General features: G+C 42.5%; 1 protein-coding gene across 1 annotated transcript in view; it reads left to right on the forward strand.

Annotated features, from left to right (window-relative positions):
• Positions 1-279: 279 nt before the first annotated feature.
• Positions 280-15976, forward strand: part of LOC148069077 (collagen alpha-1(XIII) chain-like) — a 30817-nt gene continuing 15120 nt past the window's right edge. The window contains exons 1-2 of the mRNA XM_087802058.1: positions 280-652; positions 6920-6989. Coding sequence (XP_087658184.1) covers positions 395-652; positions 6920-6989 — 328 coding nt within the window. The 5' untranslated portion in view covers positions 280-394. The remainder of the gene's footprint in view (positions 653-6919; positions 6990-15976) is intronic.

The following is a 15976-nucleotide window of genomic DNA, read 5'->3' on the forward strand; positions in this document are numbered from 1 at the left end:
GTGATTTCACATGAATTAAAGTTGTTTTCTTTTCATTTATTTCCAAGGGTGTGGTGTTCACTTCCAGAGCAGCTTTTTGACTTTCGACTCCCGCCTGAGCGACTCTGCGACTCTCTGGCTTTACGCCCCCGAAATATCCTGGATCAAAGGAGGAGGTCAGCGAGGAATCCCGCCCCGGCATTCGCCCGCAGACCCGCCGGAGGTGGAGCCGCCTGTGGGAGGACCGCTCGAGGAGGAGGGGGTGCGTCAGGTTACACAGACCCAGGAGCTGCAGGAGGAACCAGGTCCCCATGAAGCTGGAGGAACCCAAGACCATCACACGCGCAAGGAGATCCTGAAGCGCATCCAAAAGATCTCCAGAACTCTTAGGTGGATTTTCTTTTTTTAACTCGACATGGAGAAGGTGGAGGCGAGCAGGACTCCTGCGGAGAAGACGTGTCCCTGGAGGAGGTGGAGGGACTGGTCCGCGTCCAGCCTGTGCGCCGCCTTCACGCTCGTGTGCGTCGGAGTTTGCGTGATGGTGTTCGTGAGGACGCTGGAGCTCCAGCGCAGGATCGTGAGCCTGGAGCAGCAGAGACTGTCCGCCTGGGTCTGGTCCACGGAGCAGGTGGAGCCCGTCATGCTGAGGAGACTGGACCAGATCCTGGAGGAGGTGAGAAGGACACATCCCTGGCCGCGTCATGACGCACTTCAGGGGGGTTTTATTGAGAAGAGTTTGAATGTGTTTGATCAATGAAAATAATGATTATCTGTTAATATTGATGAATTATTACACAATTAATCAGTTATTACTTGAGTTTTTGCTAAAATACTCAACTATTGTGCATTTTACGTCATATATCATTTTAAATATAATCAATATTTAAAAGTGGGCAACAAACAGAAAGCAGAGAGTTACAATAAAAACATGTTTTTATTCATAGATGGAATAGATTCATGTGTTTATTGCACTTTTACTGGGTTTAAAATGTTCTTTAATAACAAAATAAATATAGTTTTCATAGTAACACGACTCACAGAGTCACTCAAAGTGCAGCTTTGACCAACATTTGAACAGATTTTTGTGTGCGTTGTGCCACAAAAAAATTGTTCAAGGTCAGTACTTAAAACCAGAATTAATCCATAAGCCTTATAAGGATGTTTTAATCCGTTGGTAACTTTTTATTTGGTACCTATTGAGTAGAAATACACAAAAATGAGCAGAAACACAACAACAAGCCGAAGAATATCTCCTGCGGATTTAAAAACATTATTTGTTTTAGAACATAATTACACAACTCAATTATTTCCAATAGGTGTGTTGAACATAAAGTATGAAAGTAAACACACTTTTTGTGTTTACGTGTAAAAACATATCTATGTATCTTTCAATGTGCGACATCCATCAGTAAAGTCTTTAAATTCTTATCTTTAGAAGATAAATAAATGTGAAATAGACAAGTAATGTTATTATACATGTCATTACTGCACCACATTTTAATCTTTAATTGAAAAATCACAAACTTTCAAAACAGGTTTTTCTTTAAATAAATAAAAAAGAATATGTAAAGACAAATATATATGTTGAAAATTGTCTTGAGCGTCTCCTTCATTGTTCAGATCATGATGCTGATCGATCCTATTTTAGTTAAAGTTCTTATTTCAGGAGCTCAGACTTTGCTTCAAACCCAGTTTATTCCCTGCGTGCCACATTATTCTGGAGCAGAAACAAGAGCTGCTCGTAAGGAGCCGAGAGTCAAGTGACGAATGGAAGCAGCAGATATTTCAGACGTGGAATTTTTGTCGGTCACGCTAACTGATGCTGGACTCCTAACCTGAAGGGACGGATGCTCTCTGGGGTCTAGATCTATAGGATTAGGTGTCTTTGAAAAAAATGGTTTGATTTTATTTGTGGAAAAAAACCCTGTTATTATCAAGGAGGGATGTGAGGTCAGCAGCTAGGCTGAGGAGATGGAAGAGCCATCATCTTCATCATCATCTTCATCATCATCTTCATCATCATCATCATTATCATCATCATCTTCATCATCATCATCATTAGCCCAAGACGTGATATTTCAAATACATTTTTACGAAGCAAAATACAAAGCAGAGACGAAGATGAAAAGCCGACATGTTTCGTTGACTATAGCTTTTTGGAATAATTGGTTACATTTGTAACAGTCTTGGTATTGCAGTTCAACTGTTTTGACACCAGGGTGAGCCAGAAACAATATTTTCAATCCTACATGTTGCTGCTTTAACTTACAAGGGGAAAAAAATGATGTTATAAATTGAAATATAACACATTATGAGAAAAATGTCCAATAAATGATAATTATTGTATTATTTAATGTATTGTTTTGGAAACATAAAAATACAAAAAGGAGAGAAAAAGACAAATCAAAGTCTTGAAAACTTTACCAAGTGATATTACAAGCTGATTGAGGATAAATACTCAATATAAGTTCACAATAATATAAGTTAGATGCCAGAAACATTCAAACTTTTCACTCTGAACGCATGAATTAGTTCAAAGGTTGAAGCTGATGAAGTAACTGATGATTCAATCGCACACATAACATGTCGTTTCACGAGCTTTGGAAGAAGAACACACGAGTCAGAGCAACACAGGAGGCGCAGAATGAAGACAAGAGTTGGAGGAGAAACTAATAATCACAACTGCTGCCTCCATATGGTCCCCAGCATGCTCCCTCTTTGTTTGGACCTTTGTATATAAACACTCCGTATTAATGGTACATAGGGACAGATGTGACCTTTCGCAAAGAAAGCCTGAGAGAAAGTGAGACGAGTCGGCGACTTCACAACACGTCGAGCGACAGGAGACGTTGGTGCTTTCAGCACCTTGATGATGTTTTAGGGAAGATACTCAACAAACTCTCATCTAGTCCCAGGAAACATTTTCCGACTTAAAAAACAATTCCCTTCTCTTTTTATGAACCTTTTTTCTTTCAAGATAGTTGATGATTTTAGAAAAAAATATTGAAAACACAAATATATTTAATTATTTACTGCAAGTATTTGTGTTTTTACAGTTCCTGGACACTCTGCTTCGAAAAGTAAAACAACTGAGATGTGAATTAAAACTACCCTAAATATAGGGTGAACTAAGAAAAATGTTTTGGTAAAAGCTGAGAAATTGAATGATGTTCAATCACATCAGAATGATGTTAATATATTGTAAAATAATAAGGATCTGTTTGTGTCTATATTTAAAAAAAAAGAAGAGAATTTAATTTATTTATTTATTTATTAATTCTGTCACAAAATGTTGACTGTTTGGAAACAAATTCTTATATAATTGTAGGTTTTTTTTACCGTCAATAGGCCATAAATCTTTGGTAAATCTGGTTAAACTCAAACAGTTAAACTGGAAACACAATTATTTTGGCTCCAGAGATAAACTGATGAACGTCAAAGGAAAAGAACTCATAGAGATGCTGGACGAAATTTTAAAAGACCCCAATAAACCTTGTATCAACACGGAGTAAAAGTCAATATTATAGTTCACAAGTAAGTTAAGAACAACCTCACACTACAGTACGATGCTAACAGCCTCTTGTTGTGAGGTTGTTTTTTTTACTAGGTCACTGATCTAACCAATCAACAAAGTCCTGATTCCACCTCCAACATTTTCAATATACATTTTTTGTTAGGAAAACTTTGATTTCATGTCAGTTTATATTCCTGACCTGAGCGAGTACTGGTTATTAGTACGACTCATTATTTACTGAACTCTGACTCACGTCTTGACTGGCAGCGACGACTCACCTCATCCTGTTGCAAAATGACAACATTGTCGACACACATCGAGGCAAACGATCTATAAATAAAGTACATCTTTGTTCATGTACGTCAAAAACATGATATAATCATTCACGGTGAGACTTCGATTCCTTCCTTGAGTATTTTTAAAACTGTTCAAACAGAGCATCGACAGCTGTCCAAACCACTTCCATCCGACAGCCTCGACGGCGTGCTTAAGAGCGACCCCTGACCTTTCAACCCTTCTGGCGCCCTGACCTCACCCTTGACACGGTCTCCTTAAAAACATAGTGGTCCGGCTCCAGCGCAACTTTCATAAGAAAACAAACGCCTTCCGATCGGTTGAAACATGTCGACCATCTTCAAGTTTATCGTAAATGTTTCTGACAAAATAAGCTGCTGACGTGAGGGGCGACACTTCATCAAGATTTTACGGGCGTAGGTGAGGCTCGGGTCACGGCCGCCATCAGTGAGTAAAACACACACGAGAACATGAGCGTGAAATATCTCACTGATTATAAAAGTATTTCCTCTGATAAGAGAATAATCAAGTAAGTTGAAGCTTCCTCGATGACTCTTTAATTCTCGCCCCCCCCACCCCCCACCACACACACACACACACACACACACACACACACACACACACACACACACCCACACACACACATCACAACCATCGTGTTGCGAATGATTCATTCACGCTCACATGTTCACTTGGCCGGCACCGGCAGAAATAACTGCTCCACTGATGAGTCCATACCCCGAAAAGCCCAGCAGTGCAGAGAACGAGAGCCGCCCCCCCCCCCCCCCGACCCCCCACACCTGTCGCTGGTCCCCAAACACTTCACAGGCATTCCTCCTCCGCTGACCACCGGGACCGAGCGCTATGCATCGGAGAATGTTCTCGGATACTTCGGTGATCCGCCTGGATAACGTCCCGGGGCCCGGTCTTTGTGGATCTAATGATGTCAGTCCCCGCGCTCCTCGAGCTCCTCAAGCTCCTCGAGCTCCTCGAGCTCCTCAAGCTCCTCCAGCTCCTCCAGCTCCTCCAGCTCCTCCAGCTCCTCGAGCTCGTCCAGCTCCTCGAGCTCCTCAAGCTCCTCCAGCTCCACCAGCTCCTCCAGCTCCTCCAGCTCCTCCAGCTCCTCCAGCTCCTCGAGCTCGTCCAGCTCCTCGAGCTCCTCAAGCTCCTCCAGCTCCTCCAGCTCCTCCAGCTCCTCCAGCTCCTCCAGCTCCTCCAGCTCCTCCAGCTCCTCGAGCTCCTCCAGCTCCTCAAGCTCCTCCAGCTCCTCCAGCTCCTCAAGCTCCTCCAGCTCCTCCAGCTCCTCGAGCTCGTCCAGCTCCTCCAGCTCCTCCAGCTCCTCCAGCTCCTCCAGCTCCTCCAGCTCCTCCAGCTCCTCAAGCTCCTCAAGCTCCTCGAGCATCCTCCAGCTCCTCAAGCTCCTCCAGCTCCTCCAGCTCCTCCAGCTCCTCCAGCTCCTCCAGCTCCTCCAGCTCCTCCAGCTCCTCCAGCTCCTCCAGCTCCTCGAGCTCGTCCAGCTCCTCCAGCTCCTCCAGCTCCTCCAGCTCCTCCAGCTCCTCCAGCTCCTCAAGCTCCTCCAGCTCCTCAAGCTCCTCCAGCTCCTCCAGCTCCTCCAGCTCCTCCAGCTCCTCCAGCTCCTCCAGCTCCTCCAGCTCCTCGAGCTCGTCCAGCTCCTCCAGCTCCTCCAGCTCCTCCAGCTCCTCCAGCTCCTAGAGCTCCTCGAGCCGACGCTTTAATCCGGCGTCAAGTTGAAGTTATTGGGAGGAAATGACAGACGTCGAAGGTACATGTGGAGCCACAGAGAAAAACCTACCAGGATGAGAAAAATGTGCCGAGTCAGGTGGTTCTTCAAGAATGAAAAACAAAAGATAAATAAATACACACAGGACCTTTGGTTGATGTCACTGCAGATGGTGTCCCATGTTTTTCTGTTAAAGTACCCGAAACTAAGACCCTGAGACACAAACTATTCCACTCCTCTTCAAATCAGTGTTGTCTGGCCTCCAGTGTGACTGTGGAAGAACTTATTGATGATTAAGTTAAAATCACTAAAAGGCTCTACATGTTCATCCAAGACGGAAAAACAAAAACACTTCCATCACTATCTGGACGGTTAGAAGTGCAACTATTTCTCGATCTTTGATGGACTGAAAACATTCTGAAAGAAAAACAGATGCAATTTCCTGAACAAATTAGACAAACACTACCTAAGGTTGTCAGTACAGAGCAGGGGTCTCACTGTCAATCTCACAATCACAAAGTATTTGATCACGAGCGAGACAAATATTATATTTACCAAACTGTCTCTTACCCGAGTATTAAATTCTCATCCTCACCTTTAACATCAGATTAAATCGAATTGTTCAAAGTTGCTCCAAATAACAATTTTAAAAATGACGTTATTTGTTGAATAGTTTGCAACGTGTAGTCGAGGGTTGCAACCGTCGCGTAACCGGTTACACGCAGTTGTGCTATATAACCACTAGAGGGTTCTGTCTCAATTCAAAAACCTTCAAATCCTATTACAACATGTAGCAAGTTTTTTATAAATGTATTGTGAGTAAACTGACTTTAACTAGGTACTTGAATTATAGCCAACATAGTAAATGAATCACAAAACTTAATTTACCGTACTTTTCGGGATATATGTTGCACTTATAATCCTTTAATTTTCTCAAAAATTGACAGAGCGCCTTATAAGGCCTATGGATTAATTCTGGTTTTAAGTACTGACCTTGAATAATTTTTTCGTGGCACACCGCACACAAAAATCTGTTAAAATGTTGGTCAAAGCTGAACTTTGAGTGACTCTGTGAGTCGTGTTACTATGAAAACTATATTTATTTTGTCATTAAAGAACATTTTAAACTCAGTAAAAGTGCAATAAACACTTGAATCTATTCTATCTATGAATAAAATGGTTTTACTTATCATTTTTTCCTTTATAATCGTTCATAAACGCTTGTGTGTCCTTGCTGTAAAAATATCAAAACTTTATTGACACCAAATTCTCCTGTCTGAGTCCCACATCACATGACCAAAACACATTTAAGTGTAAGCCTTAAGTGTAAAGTGACTTGAAACTCCAATATACAATCAAAATGGCTAACATTCTATTTGTGTTTTCTGCAGAAATTGGCAGCACGCTTACCAAAAGCCAGGGAAACCAGGGACCTCTCTCACAGTTGCCTGTGTCCACCAGGTACGTCCACGACGATCTCACACAGTTGTTAGACGAGGACAGGCGTTTACAAATGTGAGCTCAGTGTGTCGAGTCGACGGCTGGATGTTCTTAAAATTGTGCGATGTTTAACATGTCGGTACTGTTTTACCAGAGAGCTGATGTTTTTTCGCCACAATCCGAAAGTGGTTATCAACGATTTGGTTGATGGTTTTCAAAATGTGTCATCCATGTCAGGGAACAATGGAAATGTTACAATGGCAGATCAAAAGCAACAACAAGAAGATTTAAGTGTTTTCCAGACTGGAATTACAAGAGTGGGAGAGGTTGTGTAGCTATGATGAACACGATGCTTAAAAAAGTGCAAAAAAAACAACAAGTAGCACCTTTTAGATGCAGTCGTTTCACGGATTAACAGGTCGTGACTTGGATTAGCTCGTTTAACCTTCAAATACAAAGACAGGTGGAACCAAAAGGAATTAAAAAGGTTGTTTTAACATCTGTTAATCTTGACTGTAGGATGTTTTATACAAGAGAACAGAAACACGAGCCCCTCTAGACAACTGCAGAGGGAATTTTAAACTAAGGTAAATCCACTACTTTAAATTTCTAGAAGGGGTAGAGAATCTGGAAGGTTTGGATCGTCTTTCTCCACAGTCAAGAATCTTGACCACATGGAAATACAGCAAAGGCACGGAGGAAAGGATGGTCAGAATAGTGACAACAAGTCACAGACGACCTCCACAGAACAAGAACATCTGGCAGGTGATGCTTTAGCGGTTGATCATTCTACACTCTCCACCAGAGAAGGTCTTCAGAAGGATCTTCATGAGTCTATGGAAGTTCTTCTGGAGAGGCCAGGAAACTGTCGATGAGATAAAGAAGGATCAGAAGGATCACTCCTTCATACCCCGGTACGCTGGTCTGTCTCCAGACACTCCCGGGCAGCCTTGTGGGAACAGGAGGCAGTTCCTGTCACCACACATTAGTGCTAATTGTTCTTGTCAGTGGGATGTTAGTGTTTAAAGGTGGCGGGTCTGGCCGTCGGTCGTGAACGCCTGTTGGGGGCGGAGCTTCGGTGCAGGCTTCACAAGGGACCCGGCCGTCGGTGCAGGTGTGGCCCCCTTTCAACTGCTGACCCAACAGATGGCCTTTTTACAGCTTCCAACTTGTGGCGAGACTCTTGTGACAGTGGTTCTCAGAGTGTCAGATAAGCCTGTGGAATACACCCATAAACATCTTCCGCTGGTGTCCTGGGATGGAACTGATAGAACTCACAAGAGTGAGTTTAGTGTGTAAAAGTGTGACATTTCTGGAAGCAGTGAGAGAAAATGATACTTTTCGTAGCAGAGTACAACAGTTCAGGTACAAAGTTGCCAGAATATCTGTTATTTAGATAGAGAAAGATACTTTGTTGATCCTCCGAAGGGGAAGTTCTTTTGTCCAGCAGCACAAATACATCCATCCAAACAAACATCCATTAATACATGTAAAAGCAATCAAATACATAAATAAACACAAACAAATACTAAAATACAAACATAACAAAAACACATAAATAAATAATTCAAAAGTTGCCAACAAAAAGTAAAAAGTGCATGAGGCCGAGTTCTGTTGTAACATCTTATGGCAAAAGGAACAAAGAATGTCTTAAAATGTTCCGTTTTGCAGTGCATGGAGAGGAGCCTGTTGCTGCGGTTACTCTGCTGAGCTGCTATAGTTTCATGCAGAGGGTGTCGATGGTTACTCCAGATGTCCAGCATAAGAGCCTTCAACCTTTTCTCCAGCACAGCTCTGAGTCCACACTTTTATATATTATACTTATTTATATTTATTTAGTTTTATATAAATACTTGCTAAAACACCCAGTGTTGCCAGAGTATAACAATATAAACCTGAAAACCAAAAAAAAGAAAATACAAATCTGATAGAGAGATGGAGGAGAGAAGATAGTAAATTCAAGAGGATTATGGTTCTTACTTTCAAATAAATTGACAATTTAATTGAAACTTCAATTGTTTGAATTTACAGGCATGATAATAAATGTAATGAACAATAACATTATAGTTTCTCTGAGCCTCAAAGCATCTGATTGTTTGGGTTATAGTGTTGCTCGAAGGCGCCACCTATGGACAGGATGAAGAAAAGCTCTAGTTTCTTACCTTAACCTTATCTCAGCCCAACTCTACAGGTGGTCGCCAAACATTTCGGAAGGATTTCTAGCACTTTTCTGTCAGTGAAAGACACGAGAGAAAAGTCAAGCACGATGTCTTCATATGAATGAAGGACAGGACATATTTAAAACCTTTAATTTGTCTTTAAATTTGACACATTTTGTGATGAATCAGGAAAGTTAGCACCATATGTTCAGTACGGGTTTTTTAAACGCTTCTGGTTGGATTTCTGACCAAAGGTGGGTCTGAGAAGGAGTTGGACTACAGTTTGACTACAGTTTGACTACAGGGGCGTGTCTCTGGGAACAGAAGTTAACCCTTCCGACGGTGAAGAGTCACGGAAGGTCAAAGGTTAAGGCCCTTTTAAGCCTGCTGCTTCAGAAGTGAAGGAAGTGGTTTGACAGTTTACCTGGCTTCTGTCCCAAGGGAAGCCACGAGGGCAGAAGAGAGATCTGTAATCCGACCTTCGGACCCCCGCCCTCCCCGGCATGCCTGACAGACGCCGGGCATGGATGGCATAGTTCGGACCCCTTTGAGGTTTAGCCTTTTGTTTGATCTGACCGATGGAATCAAAACTCACGGGGAAGAGCGAATCTGAATTTTTAAGTTTGAGCTCAGATCTAATCCAAACTCTAGCTCTTCTCTAGAGTTTCAAAATAAAAGCATCTTGTATCAACTTCCTCAACACACACAAGTGAAAACATTGATACATTCATATTCACAAGACGGTGCCTGTTTGACATACACAACAACATGACACTACACACTCACAATCCGTCAACCATGAGTACACAAAACCCATTTTTTTGCAATTTGGGAGACTAAGTGTTTTTGTTTTGTACCATTATCTACACACAGCTACAGTCGTTGACAATGTTGAAACATGTGGACTTCTTTGATTGACGTCTTCCTTTGATGTCCAACTGTAACTGTTTGTCGTGAAGACGAGTTGTGGGTCTGTAAAGGGGTTGGGGCGACACTGTTGCTAAAACCTTCGTGGATATTTGTTGCCCAGATGAACAGGTTTCAGTTCCTTCTTCTTCAACGGAGACCCTTATCTTGAAGTGTAAATATCTTTACGAAATGTCATCTTTTAGCCAATGAAATCCATCCGTTTATCCGGTACATCATTTTTTGGAGTTTAGATTTGTCTCTAGATGGGATGAAGATGGAAAACCTCTGAGATTCATGAATGACAAAAAGAAGCGAAAACGTCCTTGAAAACACGCAACGCCCGTTGGTTGGTGCAGCTGACTAGGTGGTGGTGGTCGTGGCGCGGGGGCCGGTGGGGGCCGGCGGGGGCCGGTGGGGGCCTCGGTTATTTAAGGAGATCCCCAAGTTCACCTTGCCATGTGTGCTGACAGGAAGAGAGCACAGCAGATCCTCTTTCTTTACTCATGATAAGTTTACAGTGCAGCTGCCAGTGCGCTGCCATACTGGGAGCTATGCGGCGGCGCAGACATCGTAGCGACAATGGACGATGTAGTTGAAGGATGAAGACGAGCCGGGAGGTGATGAAGTGATGAAGTCAACAATGGTTTCTACTTACTTACACTTCATGTCAGCTAAACCGGGGTTTTATTCTGTCCATAGAACGTGTGTCTCTGAAGGCTTCATTGATGGATGACAGTTTGTCAACATGACCGTTATTTCGTCATTTTATTCTCGCGACAAATCTCAAACGATAACGTCGATCAAACATCCCAGACTCTCGCCATGAAGCTTTAAAACAGTTATCAGTTACAGAATAATGATCCTAAAAATTAAAAATAATCTGCGGTACAGAATTGCTGCATTTCCCATCATTCAACACTGCACTTGCTCTAGGAGTCTTTATTAAGTTAAGAATTTTATTCACTCTTTACATGAAAAAAAAACTGCATTTAGGTGAGTTTAAAACACTGAATTATAAGGCCACGTCTAAATTTGTAACGTTTCACCATAAAAACAACAACAAAAGCTTTTATTGTCATGGTTACAGGGAGCACAAGTCATGAACTTCTTACTTTGTTGCCCAAATAGAATGAACAGTATAATACACATATGTATGTATATATAAATGTATAAATATATATTCATTAAAAAGAGAAGAGCACAACAACAAAACATGCTCATGATGTTCAATAATTCTAAACTAAAGCCCAATACTAACAGAAACGTAATAAATACCTTCAACATATATCAGGAACAAAAATCCAAAGATACCCAGCTGTCAAGGAAAAGTAAAACAACAAAAAACTTACAGATAAACATGAAAAAACAACAGGTGAAAGGCAAAATAATTGAAAGTTCTTCAAGGAAACATGTCAACAGACTATGCTGACCCTCCAGAGCATTCTGACAGGTGATCAGGGTGATTACAAGAAGATGCTCAGTAGAATCTCTGGAAATTAAGGCCCAAACAGGAAGTAGAAAATCAAAATAAAAGCAGACAGTAGCTGAGGGTAATATGTAGGTAGCGTAGAGTACAAGTGTAAACAACATTTTCAACAATATATTAAATAAAATGTGTCAAAATACACAGAAAAGTCTCCTTAAATATGGAGTCTTCGAAAAATCTGAAGTAGAGCATTAGAAAAAAACTGCCTGAACACTGAGCAGGTCGAGGTCATCCCTGAGAGTGAAGTGAGGGTAGCTCCGAAGATGCAAGAGGAGCAGATCCAGGTTGAACTTTGATTCGCTGCCTTTACATGTCTGAGATCAGCTGAAGTTTGAATCAGTGTTTTACACAGAAATAGAAGTTCTGCTCGGACTTGACGAGGTTCGAACAATTGTTGTCGTCAACGTTCCTCCAGTCGTGGAATAGTTGTGTCGGTGCCTGGAGTGCAGAGTTCAGGAGGAAACGTGGCTCTGGTTCGCCTCAGTGCTCGCAGTGCAGCAGTAATTGCTCCATTTACATTTAAGTGGAACCACTGAGCAGCTGATGAAAGAAGACTTTCAAATGAGCTGTGCAGAAACTGAAAGATGGATATTTTTCTGTGTATGTTTGTAGTCGAAATATCCATCAACAACTTTTTGTATATGAGGTTCCAAACTTGTTACAAATGATCTTATTATACTTTAAACTTTCACCATGTTTTCACAAACCTTGTATAATTGACATTTGAAAATATACGCTATTAGCAGAGTCGACTTCCAACAGGTTTTCCGGCTACAAAAAGTACACGTAGGTTCTCTTACGACAAGTACAAAAATAACCAAATGAAGTTTGACATGTGGAAACACCAAGACGTGAGATATATTTACTGCTTTGGCTCCGACTCAAGCTGAAGTTTGATTGTCGCAATAATAAGACTCGTTAAAATCTCAATCGCCGCCTTTCAGAGGAAACACTCCTGGAAAGATTTTTTTAAGTGTTGAAAGCTGGGAAACACGCGCACAGTGAAACACACACACACACACACACACACACACACACACACACACACACACATAGTGTGAAGGGCCGAGGCTCCTCCAGACATCCTGTGGGTATCACGGCGATTAGTCGAACCCACAGAGAGGTTAACGGCGGCGGCTGCCAACAACACTTCACGTGTGAACTTAAGTTAAAAAATGGTATTATTTTTCACCATTATCTGTCGTACGGTGGTCACGGCCGCTGCGACTGCGGTAGCTCATTTGCAAAAAAGGTCACGCGGTGAGTTCATTTGTAATTGCAGCCACTTAGAGCCGAAGGGAACACATGTACTCGACCACTTCACCACTTGATTCCACTTTTAAGAGGCTTCAGAAAAAACAGAGGCGGTTTGTTGCGTGACGCCTTGTAATGACATCACCTGTGGCATTTTTTTTTGGCGTTTGCAATTGAGATTCTTCTCAGAGGAAGAGGTCGGTGGTGAGGTTCAAGGTCGTCTTGGTGACTGACAACACGATGAGGCAGGACCTCTTGAGATGTGGTCACGAGATCGCAGTTTCCGCGGCCCCACCTGTTTTTTTGTGTAGTCGGAGACGATAAAGTTCCTTATCTTTGTTCACATTAATACACACAGATCATTAATGTAAACAGCAGCATAAAGTTCTAAGTGAGAGGTACTAGTACATGAACCCACCTTACTTATGGTGCCAACAAAAACAGCGGACTCCCATAATGCTTTTCTGCAAACTCCTCTTTTTAGATACCGAGTAAGTACCATTTATGTCCGACTATTTCGATCTCGTAACCTCTCGTTCGCCAAGACTTGTTAGAAATAAATAATGGGTTTTCATATTAGTAGCTCTATAAAAAAATGCTAGCGGTTGCGACGAGCATCTTCTTCACGTATGAAGTGCGAGGAAATGACCAGAAATGGTGCTAACAACGGCTGATAGGGTCCTCAGTATTATCTTGACCTTTTAAGTATATATTTTATTGAGTATTGTTTTGATTGTTTAAGCGCTATATGAGTGCTATATAAATATAAATGACTTACTTACTTACTTACTTACTCTATGTCAAACTGATGGTCAGCTGTGATTGGTTGACTGGGCGGCAAAGCACGAGGGAGCTTTTTCTGTTACAGAGAAGGAAGTCGAGAGGGACGGTAGCTCATGTGGCTCAATTTTGAGTTTGTTAAAAAGTCAGTTTACCAGGTCACACCTTTTTTTAGAATGTTATCCCTGCAATAAACTATGTATTAACTTTAAACCCCCAAAACTCAAAGTTATTCCCGGTTGCTTCTCATCTTTGATCTTAAATTTTGAGCAGTCACTACAAGTTAACAGATAAGATGTAGAAATCAAAGCACTCTAACTTTAAAGATGTGTTTCAATAATTCACCATCAGGAGCTGCAGCAACTGAAGGCAGCTCCGCGTCATGAACCCTCTGCTCCGGCGCTTTGATGACTTTCACGAAGAGTAACTTTTGCATAATCTCCTCCGACCACATCGATCCAAATTACCCGTCGCAATGTTTGTTTGATTTCCCTCGGCAGCCCAAGAATGTGCCGTGTTCCTCCGAAAGACTTCTCCGAAGCCTCTTGTTGTCTTGTAAAGACGTTATCGAGCGAGTCTCGCGGGGGAGCAGAAGAATGCAGCAGAAGCTCGATGACTTTTCCAGATCTTCGGCAGCGACAGCCTGAACTGCTGCGGCAGAGACTCGTGGTCCGGAGCTCCGGACTGTTTTTAATGCTTTTGAGCAACTTGTTGTTTCTCCGTCGCCGACTGTTCACTTCCTGCGTTCGCCCCGATTCCTCGCCCGGCTTCCCAGAGTCTCTGTGTTCGCGCTCGCCATCTGAGAGCGATTTGTTCTCTTGGAGATAGAATCTGTTTCCACCGTTTGTGGACTCAGACGGGGAGACGAAGACTAATTGTGTTGTTGTTGACCCGGAGCGAGAGACTCGAGCGACAGCGGCGCTGCATCCATGTCTTTAGTCACGATACAAATATTTACAGCGTTGGTTCATTTTTTAGTAGCTCGCAGCAGACGTTATATCCTTCGCGCCAAATAAAACAATGCAATCTTGACTTTGACTGAGGACGAGAGGATACAGTCGACTCCAGTTTGGACGTATTTTGGCTCCTTTTAATTCCCCTAATGTCCCTAGTGTCCCTAAAATAGTGAGAGAATCATCAAGTAAGTAAGTAAGTAAGTAAGTAATATTTATTTATATAGCGCTTTTCGAGACCAGGGTCACAAAGCGCTTTAACAATCAAAACAATACTCAAAACAGTACATACTTCAAAGATCAAGACAACACCGAGAACAACATAGGAGTTCGAGAAATTCAAGGAAAAGCCTGAACAAATAGAAACGTCTTAAGATGTTTCTTAAAGGAGTCAGTAGATCCATCAAGCGCAAAGAGAGAGGAAGATTGTTCCAAAGCTTAATTCTTATTGTATCTTAATAAATGTATTTATGTAGCTTTATAAATTGTGTAATGAGATTGTGTGTCACTCGTTCTCTCTCAGCTACTGTGCGAGAAACTTCCGCTACTACTAAAAAAAAGCCTCTATGAATTGAGGTGGGCGATCTCCTGGGGTCGAAGGTCGAACCTGTTGCCTGCTCATCCCAGGTCGACTGTTTGTGTTTGAAGGTAGAATCATTTCACCAGCTGTTTGTGAGAGTGTAGGGGAGGGGTCTGGGTCGGGGGTCGGGGGTCCACAGTTGGTCGGGGCCCTTTGATGTTTGTGACATCACAGCAGGGTTAATTGACGGACGCAGCGACGGGACGGACGTGGCCGACACTCTCACGCTCCTCCCTCGGCGACCCTCTCAGCAGGTCGTCGGGCAAATGTATGTTTTACTTGTTTAGCTTGTCGGTCGTTGAGAGAAAGTCGGCGGCGCGTCACGGCGTGACGGCGGCAGCTGAGAACACGGAGACTCACTTTCACAAAACGTAGTGAAGCGTCGGCAAACATCCGTCCGAACGTGTGTTTCTTCTCCTGCTCTGATCCGGATTCAGAAACATGTCAGCGACACGACAACTTTGATCTTCATGTTGCTCCAACAAAAGATCAACAAGACAATGCATCCTTCAGATCAAACACAGCCGGAGATGATTTCTCGAGTGTGGATCTTATTTTCATCCTCAATTACCCAGAATCCTTCCTCAGACCGACCTTCTGCCGGGTCCTTGTTACAAGCATGTTTGTGTGCGACACGCTGGTTATTTCGGTCATGTGTGACCTTGAAACATCACCAGAGACGGAGGCGAGCAGCTGAAGCAGGTGAGGAATGTGTCACATGACTACAATAAAACAACAACAATACCTTCACGTGTGCGAGCCTCGCTGAAGAGGTTATTTCAAATCCTCGCAGGAGCGATTTAAAGGAACATTTTTGCGAGTTTGGCCGTGACATGAAGACCACAGAAGTTTTTTTCCCATTAAACAAACAAGCATTTGTTGGATTG

Source organism: Callionymus lyra, chromosome 11 (genome assembly GCF_982586985.1).
Source record: "Callionymus lyra chromosome 11, fCalLyr1.hap1.1, whole genome shotgun sequence".
NCBI classification, from domain to species: Eukaryota; Metazoa; Chordata; class Actinopteri; order Syngnathiformes; family Callionymidae; genus Callionymus; species Callionymus lyra.